This window comes from Biomphalaria glabrata, chromosome 15 (assembly GCF_947242115.1).
Source record: "Biomphalaria glabrata chromosome 15, xgBioGlab47.1, whole genome shotgun sequence".
In the NCBI taxonomy this organism is placed as follows: domain Eukaryota; kingdom Metazoa; phylum Mollusca; class Gastropoda; family Planorbidae; genus Biomphalaria; species Biomphalaria glabrata.
Window position 1 is genome coordinate 24,476,146 of NC_074725.1, and position 20,215 is coordinate 24,496,360.

The 20,215-nt window shown below is 34.1% G+C and overlaps 1 protein-coding gene across 1 annotated transcript in view; it reads left to right on the plus strand.

Moving 5' to 3' along the window:
* Window positions 1-20,215, plus strand: part of LOC106079152 (TSC22 domain family protein 2-like) — an 80,610-nt gene that overhangs the window by 35,743 nt on the left and 24,652 nt on the right. Inside the window, exon 3 of the mRNA XM_013240291.2 lies at window positions 12,182-12,227. Within this exon, the coding sequence (XP_013095745.2) occupies window positions 12,182-12,227 (46 nt within the window). The remainder of the gene's footprint in view (window positions 1-12,181; window positions 12,228-20,215) is intronic.

Here is a 20,215-nt window from a genome sequence, read left to right on the forward strand (position 1 = left end):
ATTTAATAATGTCGACCCTGGGAAGGTACTGGGTTTTATTCGGGAAGTGGGGCTATCTACGAAGATCTGATTTCTGAATTTGTGAACATGCACTATTTACATAAGATTTTTACCAAATATTTAAAATTTTTACTACCTTTACTATTTTAACTGTGAATAGACCTTGATTTTAATTATATGACTGTGTGGAGTCTGGCCCTTGTTGTTTAGAGAGAGAGTGGTCCTTGGGGGACTGCAGGCACGACATGGCCTAAATTGTGCCGATGTGCCTCAAATCAACAAATCAAATCAAATCAACCTAGGAATGGAAAGATGAGTAACATTACGGTATTGTCTAATGAAAGAACGTACATCAGGAATTCTATATTCGCAGATATAAGGAACGAATTTATGTAAAAAATGATCTTGAAACAAAAATTTGAAGGTTAATTTTATTAAATAATGAAATCAATGGACCTTCTTTTGTATTTTCATATGTCAAAGTAAAAAACTATATGCGCAAAGTATAGTTCTTAAAAATAGATCTAGATCTAAATCCCTTTCGATCTTTTCACATGTCAACATTGTAAACAAAGCCTAGATCCATAAAATACTATAGCTTTAATAGAGTTGGTCAACTTTTTTTTTTGAGGGTCTTAAGTTTGTTTTAGGGGTATATTACATACACAACGGTCTAAGTTAGTACCCAAGGAACTTTTCTGCCAAGTTTTATCAAGATTGGTCAAGCGGTTTTGATTTCTATGCGGGGACATACATACATACATACGCCTTATTTTCTACTTTATAGTGTAGATATATTACTGTCTACAAATATGTTCTAAACATACAAATAGACCTATATATTACAGGCTCTGTTTATGAGGAGGATATAACATTACCTTTAATGCACTTCTGGCTCTATTATCTATCTATAAGATACACATAGGAACTAAAAATGTACATTATCACCTAAGAGAATATACATTATGAAGGCATCTGTATGCATTTTTCTATAAAAAAAAAAATAGCTACCAATTTGTAATGTTTTTTTCCTGAAATTTTGTCAAGGAACAGTGCTACTAACCCTGAGTTTTACAATCTCTTTCCCAGCCTCCGTCCTATCACTGGTTACGTCTCCTCACACTAAGCACGCCAAATGATCCCCCTGCCCTCTTATTTTGTATGTCCCACTGGTGCCAATGTTGCCATGCCCTCCTTCTCTTTCCTTTTTCTCTCGGATTCAAGGAAGGTCCAATGGACAGATATGGCTTCATGTTGTTGTATTTGTGACTATCAGAGTGATGTGCTTCTATAACTGATATGTTAGTGTAAGGATTGGTGTACTAAGATGGAATTTACATGATGAAACATTTTAACACACATTAAGTACTATTTACTCTGTCTATCTAGATAGATATAGATTGATTTATCTTAAAATTTTATTGTATGCGTTTATAACTCATTTTTCTTGGCTCTTATTGTCTAGCGATGATTCTTGCGTTTGGTGCGAATAATTACTTTTGCCTTGTATAGAATCTCTTTCAATGGCAGCCCCGTCTATTCTTTTATGTTGTCTTCCCATTGCTTTCTCCTTCTGCCTCTTCTTCTTTTTCCTGGTACTGTTTCCTGATGGAAGTCTTTTCGAGCACCGAAGACCTTGTAATATGTCTATAGTGTTTTAGTTTGCTTTTTTTGTTTTTACAATAGTTAACATGTCATCGTGGGGTCCAATCGCTGTAATACCCTGTCTCTAATATCTACATTTGTGATGCGGTCTAGGATCCTTCTGTAGCATCTGAATTATTAACTTGTATATCTTATAGGCGTTATCGCATTATGAAAATTAAGGCCTATCCATTCAGTTTGATTAACCTTTTGGGAAGATACTAATAATTCAAAAATAGTTTTAGGAAAAAGTAACCACTGCCGTTTAGGTTGTGAAAAAGGCTTAGATGTTCTAGAGATACGGTAAGGGATAATAACATGTTGATTTTTTTCTGTTCACCCTAAGCAGAATTATATATATATATATATATGTATATATACACACACACAGACTTATCGGTACATTTAGGTTTTAGTCGAGGGTGGCGAGGTCATTTCTATTTTAAAACAATATTTAGCGTTAGCCTCATTGAAGACAACCGTGTAATGTTGTAATGCGTTTTTGCCTGGCCTAGGCTAGGCATTATTGATTGGTGTATCGATATTTCTCTCTCCTCATTTGGACCCGCCTGCTTTGTTAGTTTTACACTAGAGAGAATGTGTCGCACTCACTATAAGTTTAGTCCTGGGTAGTCAAAAGAATATTTTAGTTTATTTCAAATGAATTTTAAGTTTGAATAACTTTACGGAACGGTCATTTCAAGGTGGCAAACAAATAACAAAAAATGTAGGAATATCATATTTAATTAGTTTTTGTGTGTTTTTTTTTTTTTTTTTTTTTTTTTGAAATTTTAACTGTATTCTTAGAATTTGATGTTAAGTTAATCATTTTCTAGCATGTTATGAAAAATCGAACTGATAATAAGGATTCTAAGTGCCAAAGTAGCGCTCTATTAAGTGTAGAAAGTTTATCTTCGATTTAAAAAAATTGTATTAAACAATATAAATAGTGTTTCGGATTTAGGCTTCTTAATTACGAATGCAGGCGTAAGCTGTTAATGCCTACTTTAATCGTGACTAACTAATACAATTGTCAATGAAAATAACATAAAAAATTTAACATTAGGCGAAATTACTTGCTAAAATAAATGAATTTTCCCTGGCGAATTCAAAAGTAAAATAATGACTTAAAAAAAAAAAAAAGGTTTCCGATTAAAACTCCTGATTGGCCTCTGCGGGTTAGTTGCTCTCGCACATTACAATATTTACAAATTCACACCTAGATACAGATTAATTAAAAAAAAAATGATCATACTTATGTGCATTCAAACATTTACTGCTGCAAGGGCGAACGACTGTATAGAGAAGACAATAAACATGTATATATGTAACCCTGCCGGATCAAGTAAAACAAAGGACCTTTGGACCATGAGGCCTTCATCAGCTAAAAAAAAAAAACACAAAATAGGCTTTAATTAAGTTAACTGTCCAATGTTGTTCTCTATCGGGGCAGAAAAGAAATGATAACACTTGTGTAAAAGCGCGGGAAATCGGAAGGGGGCGGTGATGTCAGACAAAGATGAATGGGTAAAGGGTGGAGTGTTAGTGACCATCTCATATGGAATAAAAGTGTGTTGGTTATTGATCCTTTGAGGGTGCTTAACATGTGCATACTGTTACGTATTTCTGAATCTTCTGGCTAGATGTATTAGTTGGCACACAAATAAAAAAAAACAACACTAAAGAACTTGACGACTTTAATGACTATTTACTCTAACAATTCGTACTGTAACATGTAGCGTAGAAGACTGTACAATAACTGTCAGTTTACAGTTAGCTATACTGCGTTGCAATTCATCTCTTCACTTTGTTGCAATTCATCTCTTCTCAACTTGCATCGAGCCGTATTCCACAGAACAGACCAACGACACACTTCCCAGTGTCGCTCCAGGTCTCCCAAAGCTGAACCAAGTCGTACTCAAGTCTACCGAATCAGAGCCGCACACGTCTTACATCGACTGTATCGACTGTAACGGCTCAAGTCCACTGTAGTTCGCTGTATAGACTTTTAACTACCCTAGTTAACTTGCATCGAGTCGTACACATCTCTCTTCTACTGTCTCGCACAGTAGACAACAGTACCGACGACTCACTCACGACTCACTTTCACATTAACTCTCCCTAATCACTCCTCCAAAGTTTGCACAAACACTGCTAGTATCTTCTGGAATAACACGTGAAGAAACGTCACATCCTGTCTTTGTTTATACATGTAGATTCCAGAAAACATCGGCTGCAGTGTCATCTTGCCGGGGTAACAGTTGTCTTGAATAGAAACAAAACCAAAAGCTAAAATAATAATCTTCCATGTTCATTGACTCTTCGCTAGCAGAGTGGCTACCGCGTTGGATTGAGAAGCCAGAGAAGGCTTTAACCCACAAGTTTGAATTAGGTCGTTACTTTTTTTTTAAAATACATTTAAAAAGCGTTCACCCAGATACCTCGTTCTTTCTTCCTCCATTTGCCAACTGGTCCAGACAAGTGATAGGATCATAGCGTATTGAAAACGCTAAAAGCATGAAATTATGCTAAACAAAAACAATTGGTAAAAACATTATTTCTAATCGCACAGATTTATTATTGTTAGTCTAGATTTATTTCAAATTTAATTACATGACTGACCCAAACTAATTGATACACATTAATATAATGTTTGTTTGTTTTTAAAGTATTTTTTTATATTTTGCTTGTATTTTACTTAGTTGAAACATCTCCGATATAATTAATTATGGTATGAAACATAAACTGCAATGATCTAATGACTACCGCAGGTGTGGAAATCAATTGATTTATAGATAGCTTAATCCGGGTATGGTCTACAGCTAGAGGAAATGTTGTAACTGCAGTTATAGAAAATCCTGTCAGTGTTTTGACTTCATGTGTTCTTTCATCTGTATTTTCTGTGGAATATTATTTTGCTCAAGAAAAAGTTATTTTCATTTGCTTATTTCATATAATTGTGCTGAGCCAGACTTAACTATTTTAAAACATTTCATAGCTTCTGGTTACTTAATTTCGTCCACGTCAGTGTAATATGCGCATTCTCCTTTACACACATATTTCATAATGCGTTTCCTTGTCACCTCTGCCGTAAATACTTTACTTTTTTATTTTGTGCATTTCTCTACCTTTTCTCCCCAACTCTCTTTTTAACATATTGGCATCATGTCAGAAAAGCTAAATTTAGATATTTTTTTTTATATAAGAAATCGTATTTGTTTAAAAACAGCATCTGGAGTGAGAGTTAACGTTTGTTTACTTGCCGTCGAGTTTGATAGAGGTCATTGGTTTGTAGTGATAACTCTTTAAGACCCTCAACAATATGATAGGCTAAACCTGATATCTTACCTCGAGTGTTAGTGTGCTGGTGGACATTAGTGTATTCTTGACTAGTACTGCAGTGGTGTGCATTATACTAAGTCTTAAATGTGTTGTTATGATGATCATAAATGTATATCTTTGAGCCATTAGGCACATTGATTTTCTATTCTTTATGGTCATTGACTGATTTGCTGACTTGCTTTGATAGCTGTAGAATTCGGTCAGGAATCGATTAACGTATCCTAGTTTTAAGTTGCCGTTTAAGTGTGTTTCAGAATGTTAGTTGAAACGTAGACCTCCTATAACTCTGGAGTATACTCTGTGAGACTTATTATTCCTGACTTATTCATATCATGACGTTTGTCACATGTACTTCGTGGAATCATTTTCAACGATGGTGTATTGTTTTTATTATTTTGTATTCACTTTGCTAAGCTGTTGGACCCAATTTGTGCAGCTTGCTGGATCTTAACAACAACACCCAAATGTCCGGTAGCGGTTGTGGGCCACCTAGAAATGGCCCTTGTCCGACAAATAACACTATGCTTTCCGCATTAACCAGTATGAGCTCTACAAGCTCCAGCTCTGGCGACCTATTAGCCCAGGAGATGGAGATGATGTCATTCCCTAGAGTGATGTCAATAGGCGCTCCTGAGTTTACCTTGCCCTTTGATGCATTCTTTTTCTCTGGCTTTCAGTGTCTGGAGTCAATAGCGTAAGTAGAGTACAAGAAGTAAATATACTCACAGTAGTCACATCTTTAAGTACATAGCACGATTGTGAGTTCCTTCTTAATTAAAGTCTACATTTCGTGTGTGACATTGTGTTTAAACAAAAATCATTAGTCATTTAACAGTAGTCTCTATTCTCTTACAAATTGACGTATAGAAATAAAGATATGTTGGGTTGAGCATTGCATTTGATATTGAAAATGTTTTAAAAGCCTGTAAGCACTGAAAAAAATCCTTAATTGCAATATAACGAAAAACAATTTAACTAGCTCGACTCCATCGAAATTTCATATTTAAAAAAAAAATAAGTATAATGCTAATAGTAACAAGTTAAATAAAGGAAATATTTTTTTAAAAAAAGCTCGCTTATACTGAGTGAAATTTACGTACGTTATATTGTATCAATCATGTCATTCATTTTTAACGACCATTTGCTTGCAATACCATATAGCTTTGTGTCCAAAAGGAGAAATCGTTTGATTTATCAGTGGACCTTACCTTTCTGAGTGCGATCCGAGGACGTTATTACAATTTGTCAAGTCAGTGTATACGTTTTCTCATTTTATTGGTAATTTTGGTTTACTTTGGCATGGAACTTGCTTAGAGAGGCATAATGATAACTGTACACAATTTCTTAAGTTACTCACCTGGTCTGCTATCTTGTATATTGGGTTCATTCGCGCTTTGATATAAGCTAGGGGGAAAAAAAGAAAGTTGTTCGATTCTTAATTCAAACTCGAGCTTCCACGCTGGAAGTCTAACGCTTTTTGCTTCTTGAGCTATTCAAGTAATTATTAAAAACTGAAGGTTTTATTTGTTTTATTTTAAAGTGTTTAACTAACAACCTTATTCTCGTTATGATGTCAAAGGAATCAAAATCATTTGGAAACATGTGCAGAGCTGAGCTGATTCTATCGAGTTAAAAAATGCAGTCTATTGAATTATTGTCAATCGTTTATTCATTTAGCATAATTGTGACTTTTAAGGTTGATATGATGAATCCAATAAAACTTCTGTCTCATTCCTTTGTTCGTATTATTGTTCCATGAGTATATCTGTGTTTTTGTCTATACCAATTGCATCTGTAATGAGCCCAAAATCATGAGACTGAATATTTTGTTGTTTTTTTATATAATTTCAAAATTCGTATTAAAAAATACAGATCACATATATGTAATTAGTTCTATCCGGAGACTAGTAGTTTTTTTTTAATATATATTTTTAATTTAATTATTATTTAATTTAATTGTTTTTATTGGACATACTCATTTTTTTTTTTCGTAAGGGCAGCGATGGTTAATCTCCCTTATTTGAGATTTTCGGTATTAGCTAACATTTTTGTGTACAATATAGGAGTTATGGTTAGCTTAGTCTACACCAGTGGTCTTCAGATTTGGGGGGGGGGGGGCGCTGGGAGCCAAAGGGACGGTAGGGGAGCGCTGGGCATAAAGGGGGAAAGAAGAAACTAAAGGTGCATTTAAACAAAACAAATAATAAAATTCTTCAAAATTAAGCTGGTAAACTAATTATAGAGAGATTATAGTTAGCTTGCTTAAATTTAACGTTAGAAATTGAGTTCGGGAAACCCATTTTCTGTTTTCTAACTCTTTTGCTGAAATCGGAGGGTATCTAGTGTCCTTAGTTCTTGCGCGCATAAACGTTCATGATTTGATAAACAAACTAGGTAATACGCCTTTTAGATTATAGTTTATTTTATCTACATATGTTAATGTATTGATTTGTAAATGTTAATTAAGAAAAACGTTAAAGCTAACATTCAAATAGAATAATTTAACCTTCTTTTTTTTTTTTTTAAAAAATTGACAGTGTTATGAAAACTCGCTGGTATGTAATGGAATAATGCAAAGAGTTTTAGTGAATTGCCACTAGATAAAAAACAAATGATGAAAAAGATATTAGACTCTTGTTGTAAACTGAAGTTAGCTGAATTTCGAAAGGGGTTTGTTATTGCTCGTTTTGTTCAGCTCCTAAGTACAGTTTTGAATTTTTTTTGGGGGAGAAACATGAAGATTCATCGGTTGACGATGACTTCAAGCAGGCTAAATAATTTTACTTTAAAATAATATGGTAGGCATCTAACGCAAATGATGAAACCAACCTTCGACTGCTAGGAAAGAAATAGACTTTTATTGCTTTTATCATTTTTTCTTTTATCGAGATATTAAATCTATTTTAAAGAGTTTTACAATCTAGCGTAACTGTTACCGATGTTCAAAATGAGTCGCAGGAAAAAATAGATTTACAAAATCATGTCTTCAGTAAAAAGAATGTTAACATAGTAGGCACAACAGAAATGTGGCTGCATTTGAATGTTTCAGTAAAATTCCACGCCTGTCTTCAATAATGGCTTTACTATAAGTCTCAAATGTTTGTCCCGCAGCTTTTGTGAGAGCTCTCCAACTGCCTCTCTCAGAGGCCATCTCCTGCCAGAGAATGCAGCTTGGTACTTTCCTCTATGCCAGTGAGGGCGAAATGGCGCCTTTATAGCGCTTACGGGAGGGGGGGGGCACATCTGTAATCCTACTCTAAGCTCGCCAAAGAAAATCGCCTTTGTCATGCGGTCGTCTTCCATTCGGGATAAGTGTAGTGTTATTGACTACATAGAAATTAATAAATAAATGACATTTTGTTCATATTTGCCTTCTCACGATTCTTTATAAGTGTTTTTCTTAGAAGGGGGCGCTGGCGGATTTTTTAATAGAAAAAAATATGAAAAGGGGGCGGTAGTAGAGCGATTCTCAACCTTTTTAGTACCGCGAACCCTTTTTGCAATTCCACACTATGCGGCGACCCCCAACAGTAAAATCACGTTTTTCTTTGTATAACATCGTAATCAAAATCTAAATAACTATTATGAATTGCCAAAGCTGTATATTTAATCTCGGAACACTATATGTTTCTGCTTTTTAGGTTAAAAACTAATAATAATAATTATTTTATTTTTAAAGCGGTTAGGTAACAAACTAAATGTAGGCTCAATAATAATAACATTACAAACACAGACACGACAGCCAAAATGACAATTAATCTAAAAAAGTTTTAAACAGATAGGTCTTAATGTTCTTCTTAAAAGTGGTGTAGCATGTTGTCTGTCTGAGATCAATGGGTATTGAGTTCCAAACCTTTGGTCCGTGCACTGAAAAAGCCCGCAGACCGTAGCTTTTTAGGGAAAAACGTAGCACCACTAAAAGCGTTGAGTCCATTGAGTGCAGGGCTCTCTGGGGGACATATGGGTTTCGTTCCTTAGATAATTGAACTCATCCTCGGATCCAATTACAATAAACAAAATTATTTATTATACCTAATAAAGCATGAATTAACCAATTATTCAATTAATTATTGGTAATTAATTATTTGTTGTATATTGAATACGGGAAATTACTTCTACATTATCGAGAAATAGTTCTGATTGTTATTTCCATTAGATAATTTTTGTTTTGTTTTAAAGTTTTTTTTTAAAGGAATTTTAAAGAATAATTTGCATGTTGATTGTTGGTTTTGTTATATCAGCTTTTGATTTTGTGTGTGCCCTTTCTTTTTATTGAGCGAGTCTGGCTAGATGTAGCGTATTTGTTTTCCAACTGATGTTATGACGTGTGTGTGTATAGGTATGCGTGTAAAAATAGATTACTAGGAAGATAAAGCATATACCTAGTCTGCTTGTTAATATAAAGATTGGTAGATCTAGTGCCTATGGGTATAGAGTTTAGAGCCAGTATTCTTTTTTGGGAGGATGAAAAGATTTTAAACGTAGGTTGGAAACCTTTTTTTTTTTATCTTTTTTTAAACACATCTTTTAACATGTACTTAAAAAATTATACAAATGTGACACAAATTCTATGTTTTTTTTTTTTTTGTTTTTTTTTTACAAGGGCGTCAACGCATTCTGGAAACGTTATTTTTTATTTGTCAGGTTGTGTCCCTTCTTTTTTAAAAAAAAAACGTTTTTAATTTTAGCGTTGGCGTTAGCTCTTTTACAATTTGTACCAGTAATAGGTTTAACAATAAAGAGTGGGGTGGGATCGAAAACAAGTGGAACTTACTTCTCTGCTAATATTTTGTGCGTATGTATGGAAAGTACAAGTAAGCCATAATGGAAATTCAGTAATTCAGTTTTTTAAGAATATTTTATGCGAAATAATGTTGGATAAACAAAACACGCAAACATACATACACATAATAAGGCTTGTCTTCGAGTCCAAAGATCAGTGAGGAGTGCAGTATTTCCCGTGGTTACGCAGCCCCAAACATGAACGTACGTATCTGTATATATAATGCTCTACGTCGCCCAACCATGCGGGACACCACGCACGCACTCTGACTCTCTAATCCTCTTCCTGTTGTAAACACACTATGATTGGACAGGCTACACGAGGCTCTACATGGGGGATATTAAATATACTAAAACATAAAATAACTAATAAGCTTCTTGAGCCCTTAATTCACTTTTGTAATAGTAGGTCTACATCTATTATAATAGTATCTAGACTCGAGGCAACAAGCCACTGATGGTGTTTGCATGTGGGATAGCATACAATTTGATTACGCGACAGTCCATTTTTGTAAATCTGACAAGTATTCAAATTGCGGAAATATATGTATTTTCAAGTGTATTTTAGGAATATAAATACTTTAAAAAAAAAGATATTTGCGTATTTATGTTTTACAGTAGATGACATAATTGGTGAGAAATTTATGTGAGAAAAAAAAAGATAACGTTGGCGCTAATGCGTCTTTCACTATTTTGACGGATTGATTATTAAATACACTTCACTGCACTTCGTTTTCAAAATATGAATACAGTCTTGTAATATTGATTATCAGGTAGTTTTTACCAATCGGATTATTTTCGCTGACCTAATTGTCATTATAATCGTTCTAACCAATACACATCAGTGTCTCGTTTCTTAATATTACAACGTTCTGTATGTTTCTTGGATGTTGTTTAGATTTTTCAATCGATTTTTCGACCATTTCTACCCATCGAATCGTCATTAAATTTTACAGACAATCTCAAAATCGATGGTAACAATAAAAAAAAATCAAACAATTGGTTAATCAATTAGTCTTCATTTTGTATGTAAAAATATATAGAACAAGCAAATAGCAAAAATAAAATCCTTTAAAAAAAACGAAGCTTATCTAAAGGGGAAGAACTCCGTCCTTACAACTATATCAACCAATAATGTGCATGTTATTTCCAATATTCGATATCAAACAACATAATAATTAATTGACTATTTTTTGTTTAAAATGTCAACATAATCGGAGAATGCATGAGGGAGAAATAGCGTTAACAATTATTAAAGGGGGACTAAGCTCAACAAATGTAGCATATCTGTGAATATTGAAGTATTAGTTTCCCTTGTTGCTATTAAACAAAATAATGAATTACTAGTAATTAATTGTTTAATTGGTTACCTTTTTTTTATTGATTCATGATTCTATGTTAATGAATACTTTTGCGAAGTTTCAGCTTGATCCGAGAATGGGTGTGGGACAAATAACGTGTACACACTTTTTTTTTTTTTTTTTTGTCAATGACCATCTAAAGCCAGCTACAATCACCAGATTTTGTTTAAAAACCCCTCCAGAGGGCTTAACGTTTAGTAAATGACTTGTAAACGAAGCCTAGATCCATAAATACTAAAGCTTTAAGAGAGTCGGACAACTTTGTTTTTTTTAGGCTCTTAAGTTTGTTTTAGGGCTACAATACATACACTACGGTCTAAGTTAGTACCCAAGGAACATTCCTGCAAGTTTTATCAAGATTGGTCAAGCGGTTTTGATTTCTATTCGTCAAATACGTACATACATACTACATACAAACAAACATACATACATACATACATACACACATACATACATACATACATACATACATACACACACACACACACACATACATACATACGCCTTACATTCTACTTTATAGTATATATATATATTATATATATGTATATATTTGTGTGTGAAATACTGGAGTAGCCCATAGTGATAAGAGATACAATATAGGATACTTTTAGCATTAGCTATTTACTATTGAATACATTTAACTTATGGGTGTTATGTTGATGTACGAGCTTGTCGAGGGATATTTCTGTGCAGTCTTCAATTATATGCAGATTAATATTTCAACTTAGTTTAAAATGCATTTTTTTTATTGGTACTTTAAATTAATTACGGTACCATTATATCACCTATTTAATTTAATAATTTACTTCATAGCGCATCTTTATACAGAGCTATAAAAAAAAGTATCACTAATAGTTTTTTTTATATCCAAATTATATTTTTTCTATTCCAATGAGTTCAAAATTATTTTTTTTACTAAGAACAAAATTTACTTTTTTTCTTTTTAATCTTATTTGTTTATCATGTCATTAAGATTTTATTTCTAAGTTCCTTATAAATGTGTACTTTTAACTTCGTATATAATTGATTTCTTTCTTTGTATCTTCTAGTGGTGGTAGTACGGTGGCCATCGACAATAAGATAGAACAAGCTATGGTAAGTACAAAACAATAGGGTTTTCTTTTTTTTTAATCTCAAGAGACGTATTGTCTTTCTTTTACTCACTCTCTCGTTTCCTTTCTGTGTACTTGTTAATCTGTTAAATGCCTCATCAATTTCAAAGAAAATAAATATTTCATCATCTACTCTTCTCCCTTTCCCCCCCCCCCCCCCCCCGGCGAATGCAAGATTTAAACATAGGATCTGAATAGAACAGAATACAAAATGTTAAGCACTTAAATGAAATCGTCATCTGATCAATGAACTTTGGACTAATACTTAACTGTTGACCTTTGTCGTTATTGACGTGTAAGCTTTGAGTGCTCGATTGTATTTTTTGTCCCATTATGACTGTTTTCATTTGTTCACTCTAAAGAGTTGAGTTGTGATGACAGTAAGGATGGGATGCAGATTTCTATGTGGCGGGAATATAAATTCCAGGACTCTGATGCTTATAAGAGTAACGAAAGAACTACTGCACTGTGGACTTTCAGTTTTGTGGATATCCTGAGTCCTCTCCGTTGCCACGCTTGTCCTTAAAGTCTGCCGAAATCAGCACTGGCACGTGTAACATGGAGGTCTACCTCATCATCTAGGATGGCGTTTAATTATTGTTTTTGTCATGCAACATAGCTGCCAGACGTTTGATAAGTTTGGAGTGCTTTGTCTTGCTTGCAGTTTTGCTTTTTTCTCCAGTTTCGTATCGAAAATTATGTTCTCACTGTCCCCCTTGTAGGCATTAGGGATGTTAATCATTAATAGAAAGCTGAAATACACACAATTTTCTACATCTTCGAAAAGTAGCATTTACATCGACAAACAAGTAAGAATTAGATTTTTGAATTGGTCATTCGCGGACTGTGATTATCCAAACGTATAAGGAATGTTATGATTAGCTCGTATGATCCAGTCATCCTTATGTTTGACAATGTTGTCGCAATGAGACGCCCGGGTTTTAATCAAAGGGAGCTGCCTCCAAATAGTCATAAACATAGAAATCATATATCATTCATAAGGTCTGCGCTATTTTGTTTTCGAGAAATTTCGTGCATTTAGTCGTTCGCTATTATGTTGGGTAACCGAACTTTTGTGTCCTGGTATTATTATTGTTTAGTAAACAATTGTATTTTATAAAAATTAAATTCATATTGATAACATCTCTTTAATTAATTCACTTTTATGAGTTTTATGTTATTTCAATTACACTTTTCTTCTCACGAACACTCTTTTCATGATTTGTTTATATCAACCTTTTCTCGGTGGCTATCGACAAATGGGTATCGTTTAACCCTTTTAACATCGACATGGAGAGACCAGAACCATAACTACCATCAACATGCATCCTATCGTTCATATGTCCTTGTAATTAGGCATTTACCTGACCTTAAAGTGTTTTGACTCTACACGGTAAGATAACAGACTACTGTGTCGATTGTAATTGACGTCAAAGAACCAAGATTAAGCCAAATCTCCTTGGATTGTTATCTCAGCAATATCTCGTCTGTTAAGGCTATTTTCTTTTCTAATTAAGATGATGCCTGAATTTAAACTATGAACATAACCCTAACCCAACTCCATTAGAATGACAAGTGTGTTAGGATTTTGAAAATATTTTTGAACTTATTCTTAATGACCAGACGTCTAAATTTTTTTTAGCTAATACTTCTCTAGCCCATACTGAATTAGTTTGAAATTCATTCACATATTTATCAACGGATTTCAATAATTCAATAATTGAAATAAGTAGTTCTTGACACCTGTAAACCTGTTTCACACATGAATTAACTACCATTAACTTAAGAACCCGCTTGGTTGACTTTGGCAGGTAAAATTTTTCACGCGTGTAAAACATAATAATTTTAAACATTTCGGTCAAACTGACCACTGACATATTGCTTTCTTGTTTTAGATCTTCCTAATTGTTCAGTCCAGAGACTTCTTCGTTGTATTTGCATTTTCTTCACAAATTTGTTACTTACCGTATGAAAGTTTATACCTACAATAGTCAAGAAGTCATCAGAAGTAAAACTTTTTGAAATCCCATTGTCTCGGTCTAGGGCCTTTTCAGTTTTTAATTGGTCACAATGTCAATTATGTCTTTAAATGTGGACATGGCATTGGGGCAGATGATGCTCAGAACTGCAAGTATGCCTACTAGTAGATTATCACCTCTTCACCCTCAGCAAGCAGAGATACATTTTTGACATGAGAGTTATAGTAAATTGTTGATCTCTTCTGCTTTTCTTTCAGTGATTTTCTGTGGATCAAGGACTTGAGGTTTCATCAAGCTTTTTGCTGTAGTTTTTTTTTTTTTGGGTGCTTCGATAATTAAGCAGTGCAGTGACTTGATCCCCTTTATTTTTAGCTGCCACCGAAAGGGGAATAGGCGCTATTAGTTTTGTGTGGTCTTTCTGTCCGTCCTTCCGTCCCGTTTAGATCTCGTAAACTAGAAAAGATATTGTAAATCCGACATCATGATATTTTAGACCTTTGAAGGTTCTGATGCAACTGCTACTTTTTTCTTTTCTGAAAGGGAAAAAAATAATTTTTAAAATCAACTATGCATGCAGTTTTTGTCATAAAAATACACCATTTTTACAATTAACTATTAATAGTGACAAACACGGGAGGCTATTTAGTAAGGGAGATGGTTACTTACCATATTTTAACACATTTATGCAAACGGTTTTAGATTTTTTGTCAAATATATTTTTTTTTACAATTGTATTGCTAAGTTAAGTAAGTTCTGTCATACGAACTAATGCTAATTTACAAAACAAATGCTTACTTTTTTAAAGAGAAAAAAATTATTTTATATGCATATAAGTGGAACATAATTTAAAACCACAACTGATAAGTAGTTTTTCATATTATCGCCTGAACTGAAGAGTACCAATGAAACCATAGGACACTTAACTAAAGGAAGTTTTTATTTTTTTTTTGTACGGAAATTATTTTTTTTCTCTTGAGGCTTTGAATAAGAGATTGACCCTTTACAAAACAGTTAGCTCAATAACATAATCATTGTATAACATCAGTTAGGCCAGATTCACATCTAACAACACCTTCACTTTCACCTGTCCCTTGGTCTGCTGGACCCTTGGGGAACCACACAAGATCTGTCAACCTATTTCTCCATTATTCTCTGTCATTAGCTTTTGATAGAATTTAATTCTATTCTTTCTGAAAATATTGAAACCTGCCTTTTTACCTGCTTTTGTTGACCACTTCGGAGGCCGATTTTGAGTTTGTGTTTCCACACAAACTGTATTTGTTAATAAATAATGTCTTAGCAATCTTCACTGATGATTCTGCTTTACCTTAGATATGTGGACTGCTTGTCACGTGGAAACTCAAATCCTTGGACAATTTTCTGAAGCTATCAGATGAGAATTGAGGTCCATTGTCACTGACCACTGTATCTGGAATGCCATATCTAGCAAAATGACGTTTTAGTTTCCTTACCTATGTTTCGTTACTACAAAGTCTAATGATGCGACTTTATCGCTACGAAGTTGACAACACCTGTTAATACGAAAATAACATTCTATTTTCTTGGCAATTAACTTCGCAATAGTTACTGTAGTCCATTCAAGTGACATTAGAGCCCATGAAGGGCCCTGGACTGCTCTAGCACATCTTTCCATTCTGATCTATCCTGGAATTTACGTCTCCTTGCCCGGACTCTTAGCCACCGTACTCGTGGTCTGCCTTTGGGAGCCTTCCTTTTGGTTTTTGCACTGTAGCGGTCCACACAGGCAATATATTCTATACCGTCCAGTGCGAGTAGGTCAATACCGAAGGGGAATGGGAACTAAATTTCTAATCGTAGCGATTTGGGTAATGCTACTCTTTTGTCTTTTACCTTTTAAATAAATCCTTCATGGTAGGACATTTCGTCTCTAAAATTAAAACAAGAAAAACAAAACAAAAATACTTTAAAAAAAAAAAAAAAGCTTATATTAAGCGTATTTGCATCAGTCATGTAATTAAATTTGTAATAGATCTAGACGAGGAATAATAAATAAATCTACGTGATTAGAAATATTTTTACCAATTCTTTTTGTTTAGCACTTTGTCATGCTTTTAGGTTTCCAAAATAAAAGGGGTGGGGAAGTCAGTGTTACCGTGGTCGCATTTTTAAATGCATAAAAAATGCGATCGACTTGAATTTTAACCACGGGCTTAAATTATACCACAATATATGTCAAGTACGATTTATTTTCCTTGTTCGATACTTTTCCACCGTATGCCCATGCTACGCTCCAATCTACATATTTTTAAAGTCACTTTACAGTTTGTTAATTATTTATCTTTCCTCACCCTCAGTAGTTTTCCAGCATATAGTGTTACATGAACATGCCCCGTGTGTGGCGAACTGAGAAAAACAAAGCTCACAACAAAAGATAAGGAAAAAACTATTATCTTGTCGGTCAACGACACTGGAGTTTCCTCCACCGCCCCGAATGAAGGGTACAGAAGTGCTAACATTGTTGTTGTTTTCGACTCCCTCTATGAGATCTATCTGTGACCCAATAAAGTAACTAGCTAGCTTAGGGCTTAGCTTCCTGCACAAGGTCACGAACTGGTTTTGCTGCAACAGCATGTGTGAGTGCGGAGCTTGTCTTTAGCGATACATTATCTGGTCAGACTTTGACCCATTTTTATCTTTCACTGTTGTTTTGATTCAAATCGACAAGAAGTGGTGGTATCATGTATTTTAATCTTATTCATACGACTGTATTCAATTTAGAATTTAGGGAAGACATAACATATACTTGTTAGTTTCAAATATTTTATTGTTTTTAATGGGGGATTTTTCGAAGTAGTGCGGCCCGTAACCCATGTCTCGGGAATTTCTATGTTGTTAGGCATCACTGGTATAGATTTATTTTGTTGAATATTATATCCATTTAAAAATATTAATAATTATCATAAATCATCACCGTTCCTTTGCTTTCCTCGTGAGGCCTCAGTAAAACACGACACTTTCGAGGGCTATTTCATTTTTTTTAATGGCTTTCCATCGTTTCCATGTCCTCTCGGCTTTATCTAGTACACTGCCGTCGCCACGTTCTTTTTTTTTTTTATTGTGGTCCTCTGTGTCTTGCGCCCTGGGGATTCCACTCTGCCTAGCTCTGTTGTTATCTTTTCTGAGAATGTGTAAAACCACTGTATTCTCAAGTTATTTCTCAGACATCTGTTGATGAAGGTCTGCAATTTTTGTTGTTGTTGCTTTTAATGATTTTCTCATGGCCACCACTTAGTAAAACTGGCTCAGTATTGTTTTTGTTTTTTTCGATGAGCTGAAACCCCTTACTAAAACTTGCCCCATATTTATGAGACACAAAACAAGAAAAACATATTTAAAACATATTTCTCAAAAAGACAAAAACATCCATTATTAAACTTCAAATATAATAAAATAATTTTTAAAAATTTTGGCTCAATTCGGCTATCGAACCCTTGACCCCGTCAGTTGCTAGAAAGTACGCATTTTCTGATTCGGCGAGCGAGGAAGGCACATATGTGCAATTATTTATTGGTATGTTCATTATATAGACATCTAGATCTAACACTTGGCCTAAAGTTCTGATTTAGAACTCTTACTCAAGATCTATTCTAGATATACTTTTAGATCTATAATCTAGATGTAATCTATACTAGATTTACGTAAAAATATAACCAATGCTTATAACCTTCAATAAAATTGAAGCAACTTTTTCAGCAAGACTTCAATCATTTTCGGACTCGAAAACAAAGTTATGACTATCATTGAGGTTATATCAACCAACTTATAGTTATAACCGATAGCTTCTAGTTATATAGCTTATAGTTCTATTGTAATGATGTAACGATCCGTAGATGTAACCTACAATAGAATAGTTCTTTTTCAAAGTGAATTTCAAGTCCATTGTTACCGCCTTGGAATAGCGTAAATCATTGAATGTATTTATTATTCGTCTTCACATTTAAGTGTAAGCATTTCTCTTTCATTTACATCTTTAACTGTTTTTGTCTAGCGATGATTCTTGGTTTTGGTGGGTGTAATTACTTTAATTTGATCTACTATATTATATTACTTTGAATGTATGTGTACATTATACTAATGACAACCTAATTAATATACGTACACTCCAATTTAATAAAGAAGAAGAATTATTTAATAATCTAGATCTATATTTGGCGTTAAATACCCATAGTTAATACATAAGTATTGGTAAAACAATAAAGCTGATGTTTCATTCATTAATATCACAATCAATACTCAAGATTAACTAATAATAAAAAACACTCGAGTACATAGGCAGTAATCATTAATCACTAATATAGACTAATACAATAGTATCCATAGAACAATATAACAATAGTCTTTCACCCATTCAGACCAACTAGTTCCATCCTCTATGTATTCACGCAGGGCTACGATACAGTTCAACGCGAACTGTTATCTGGTTGGACTACAGTCTGTTGCTTATTCTCTGTCTGTTCTCCAGTTGTCATATATCTTAACACTGGCTGTCATCGATTCTCATTAGACTATCACTTTGGGCTCTATCATTCTTCTGGCTGTCACTCTAAATAAACAGTAACAAAATCTTTACGTTTACTAAGTAAACGCATTTATTATTATCGATAAACCAACTATTTTCTAACACAAAAACTAAAAGAAACATTTTCTTATCCGGGTACCTTAGAATAACTGTCTCTTGGAACTACCTCAGCGATTTACTGTCAATCACTGTTCACCAAACAACTTTTAACACACGCCTCTGGCAGTCACTACATTGGGGTCTGCCCCAAACCTCTATACTATATATATAGGCTATGATAGTAGACGATAATCTAATTGTCCTATGTCTTCCCCCGACCCACGAGTCGCACTAGCAGGCATACATCTAACGTGTCATTGCCCTTTGTCATGTTAGACCTATTGCCGCCCCGCATGCTCACCCACACATACACAATAATATCGTGACAACAGCTGATGCTAGTCCATCTACTTACTTTTTACCAAAGCCATGCTACGTTATCTAATTCGTCTTCTGTTATCGTGGCACAAGTTCCTAGTATGAAGTCAATAAATTGTTTTCAAAAGTACTGTTCCAATTAGTCATGATTTATTAATCTACCCAGCAGATAGTTGTCTTTTAAACTAGGTCACAGGGAAAAGGCCAGGGAGTGCTTTTCCGATGTTCACTAATGATGCTGCTGTTTGGTGGCCACATTGAGTATGCACTGTTTTACTTTTGACCTTTTCAGCCAACCAGTGTAGTGAGAAGAGATACGAAGAGAGGCTTCTATGTGCATTGCCGTTCACGTGATCAGCGTTTTGTGTGTGTGTTTTTAAACTTAACATGAGCAATAGAAAACTATTTTCTCTCTAAAACAAACTGATGTAAATCTAGTAATTCTATCACTTATTCTTTGAACAAGCACCCTAAATGCCTATGCACTGTTATAAGTTTAAGTTAACCATGGGTATTTGATGAACATGACTACAAATAGTTTCTAACAACCTGAAAGGCGGGTCTTATCTACAATCCGATTTCAACAGCGTCTCCATCGTGTTTAAAAGAGCTCTGGAACTGTATGCAACAGTTACTTAGGTTTTGTCGAAAGTCTTTTTCACTTCATGCTATTAGCTTACAGCCTCTTAATTGGTGGCTGGAAGGTGGATGGAAAAAGCAGGAAGTCTGGAAATTTCCGAAACAGGCATTGAGGTTAATAGAGCGTCGAGATAGTAATGCGAATGTTGTGGATTCTATTTCCATCGATCTGATCAGATCGGATCCGATTTTATTTGAACATTAAAGTAGGAATTGAATTTTACAAAGCTTATATAAACTCTTTCTTTCTGTCTGGTAAAAAGTTTGTACACATTATTTCTCCCAAATCCAGTCTCGGATCAAGCTGAAGTTTTGCACAATTATTTCTTTTACAAGAATCGATTTAAAAAAACAACAACAATTAATTAATTAACT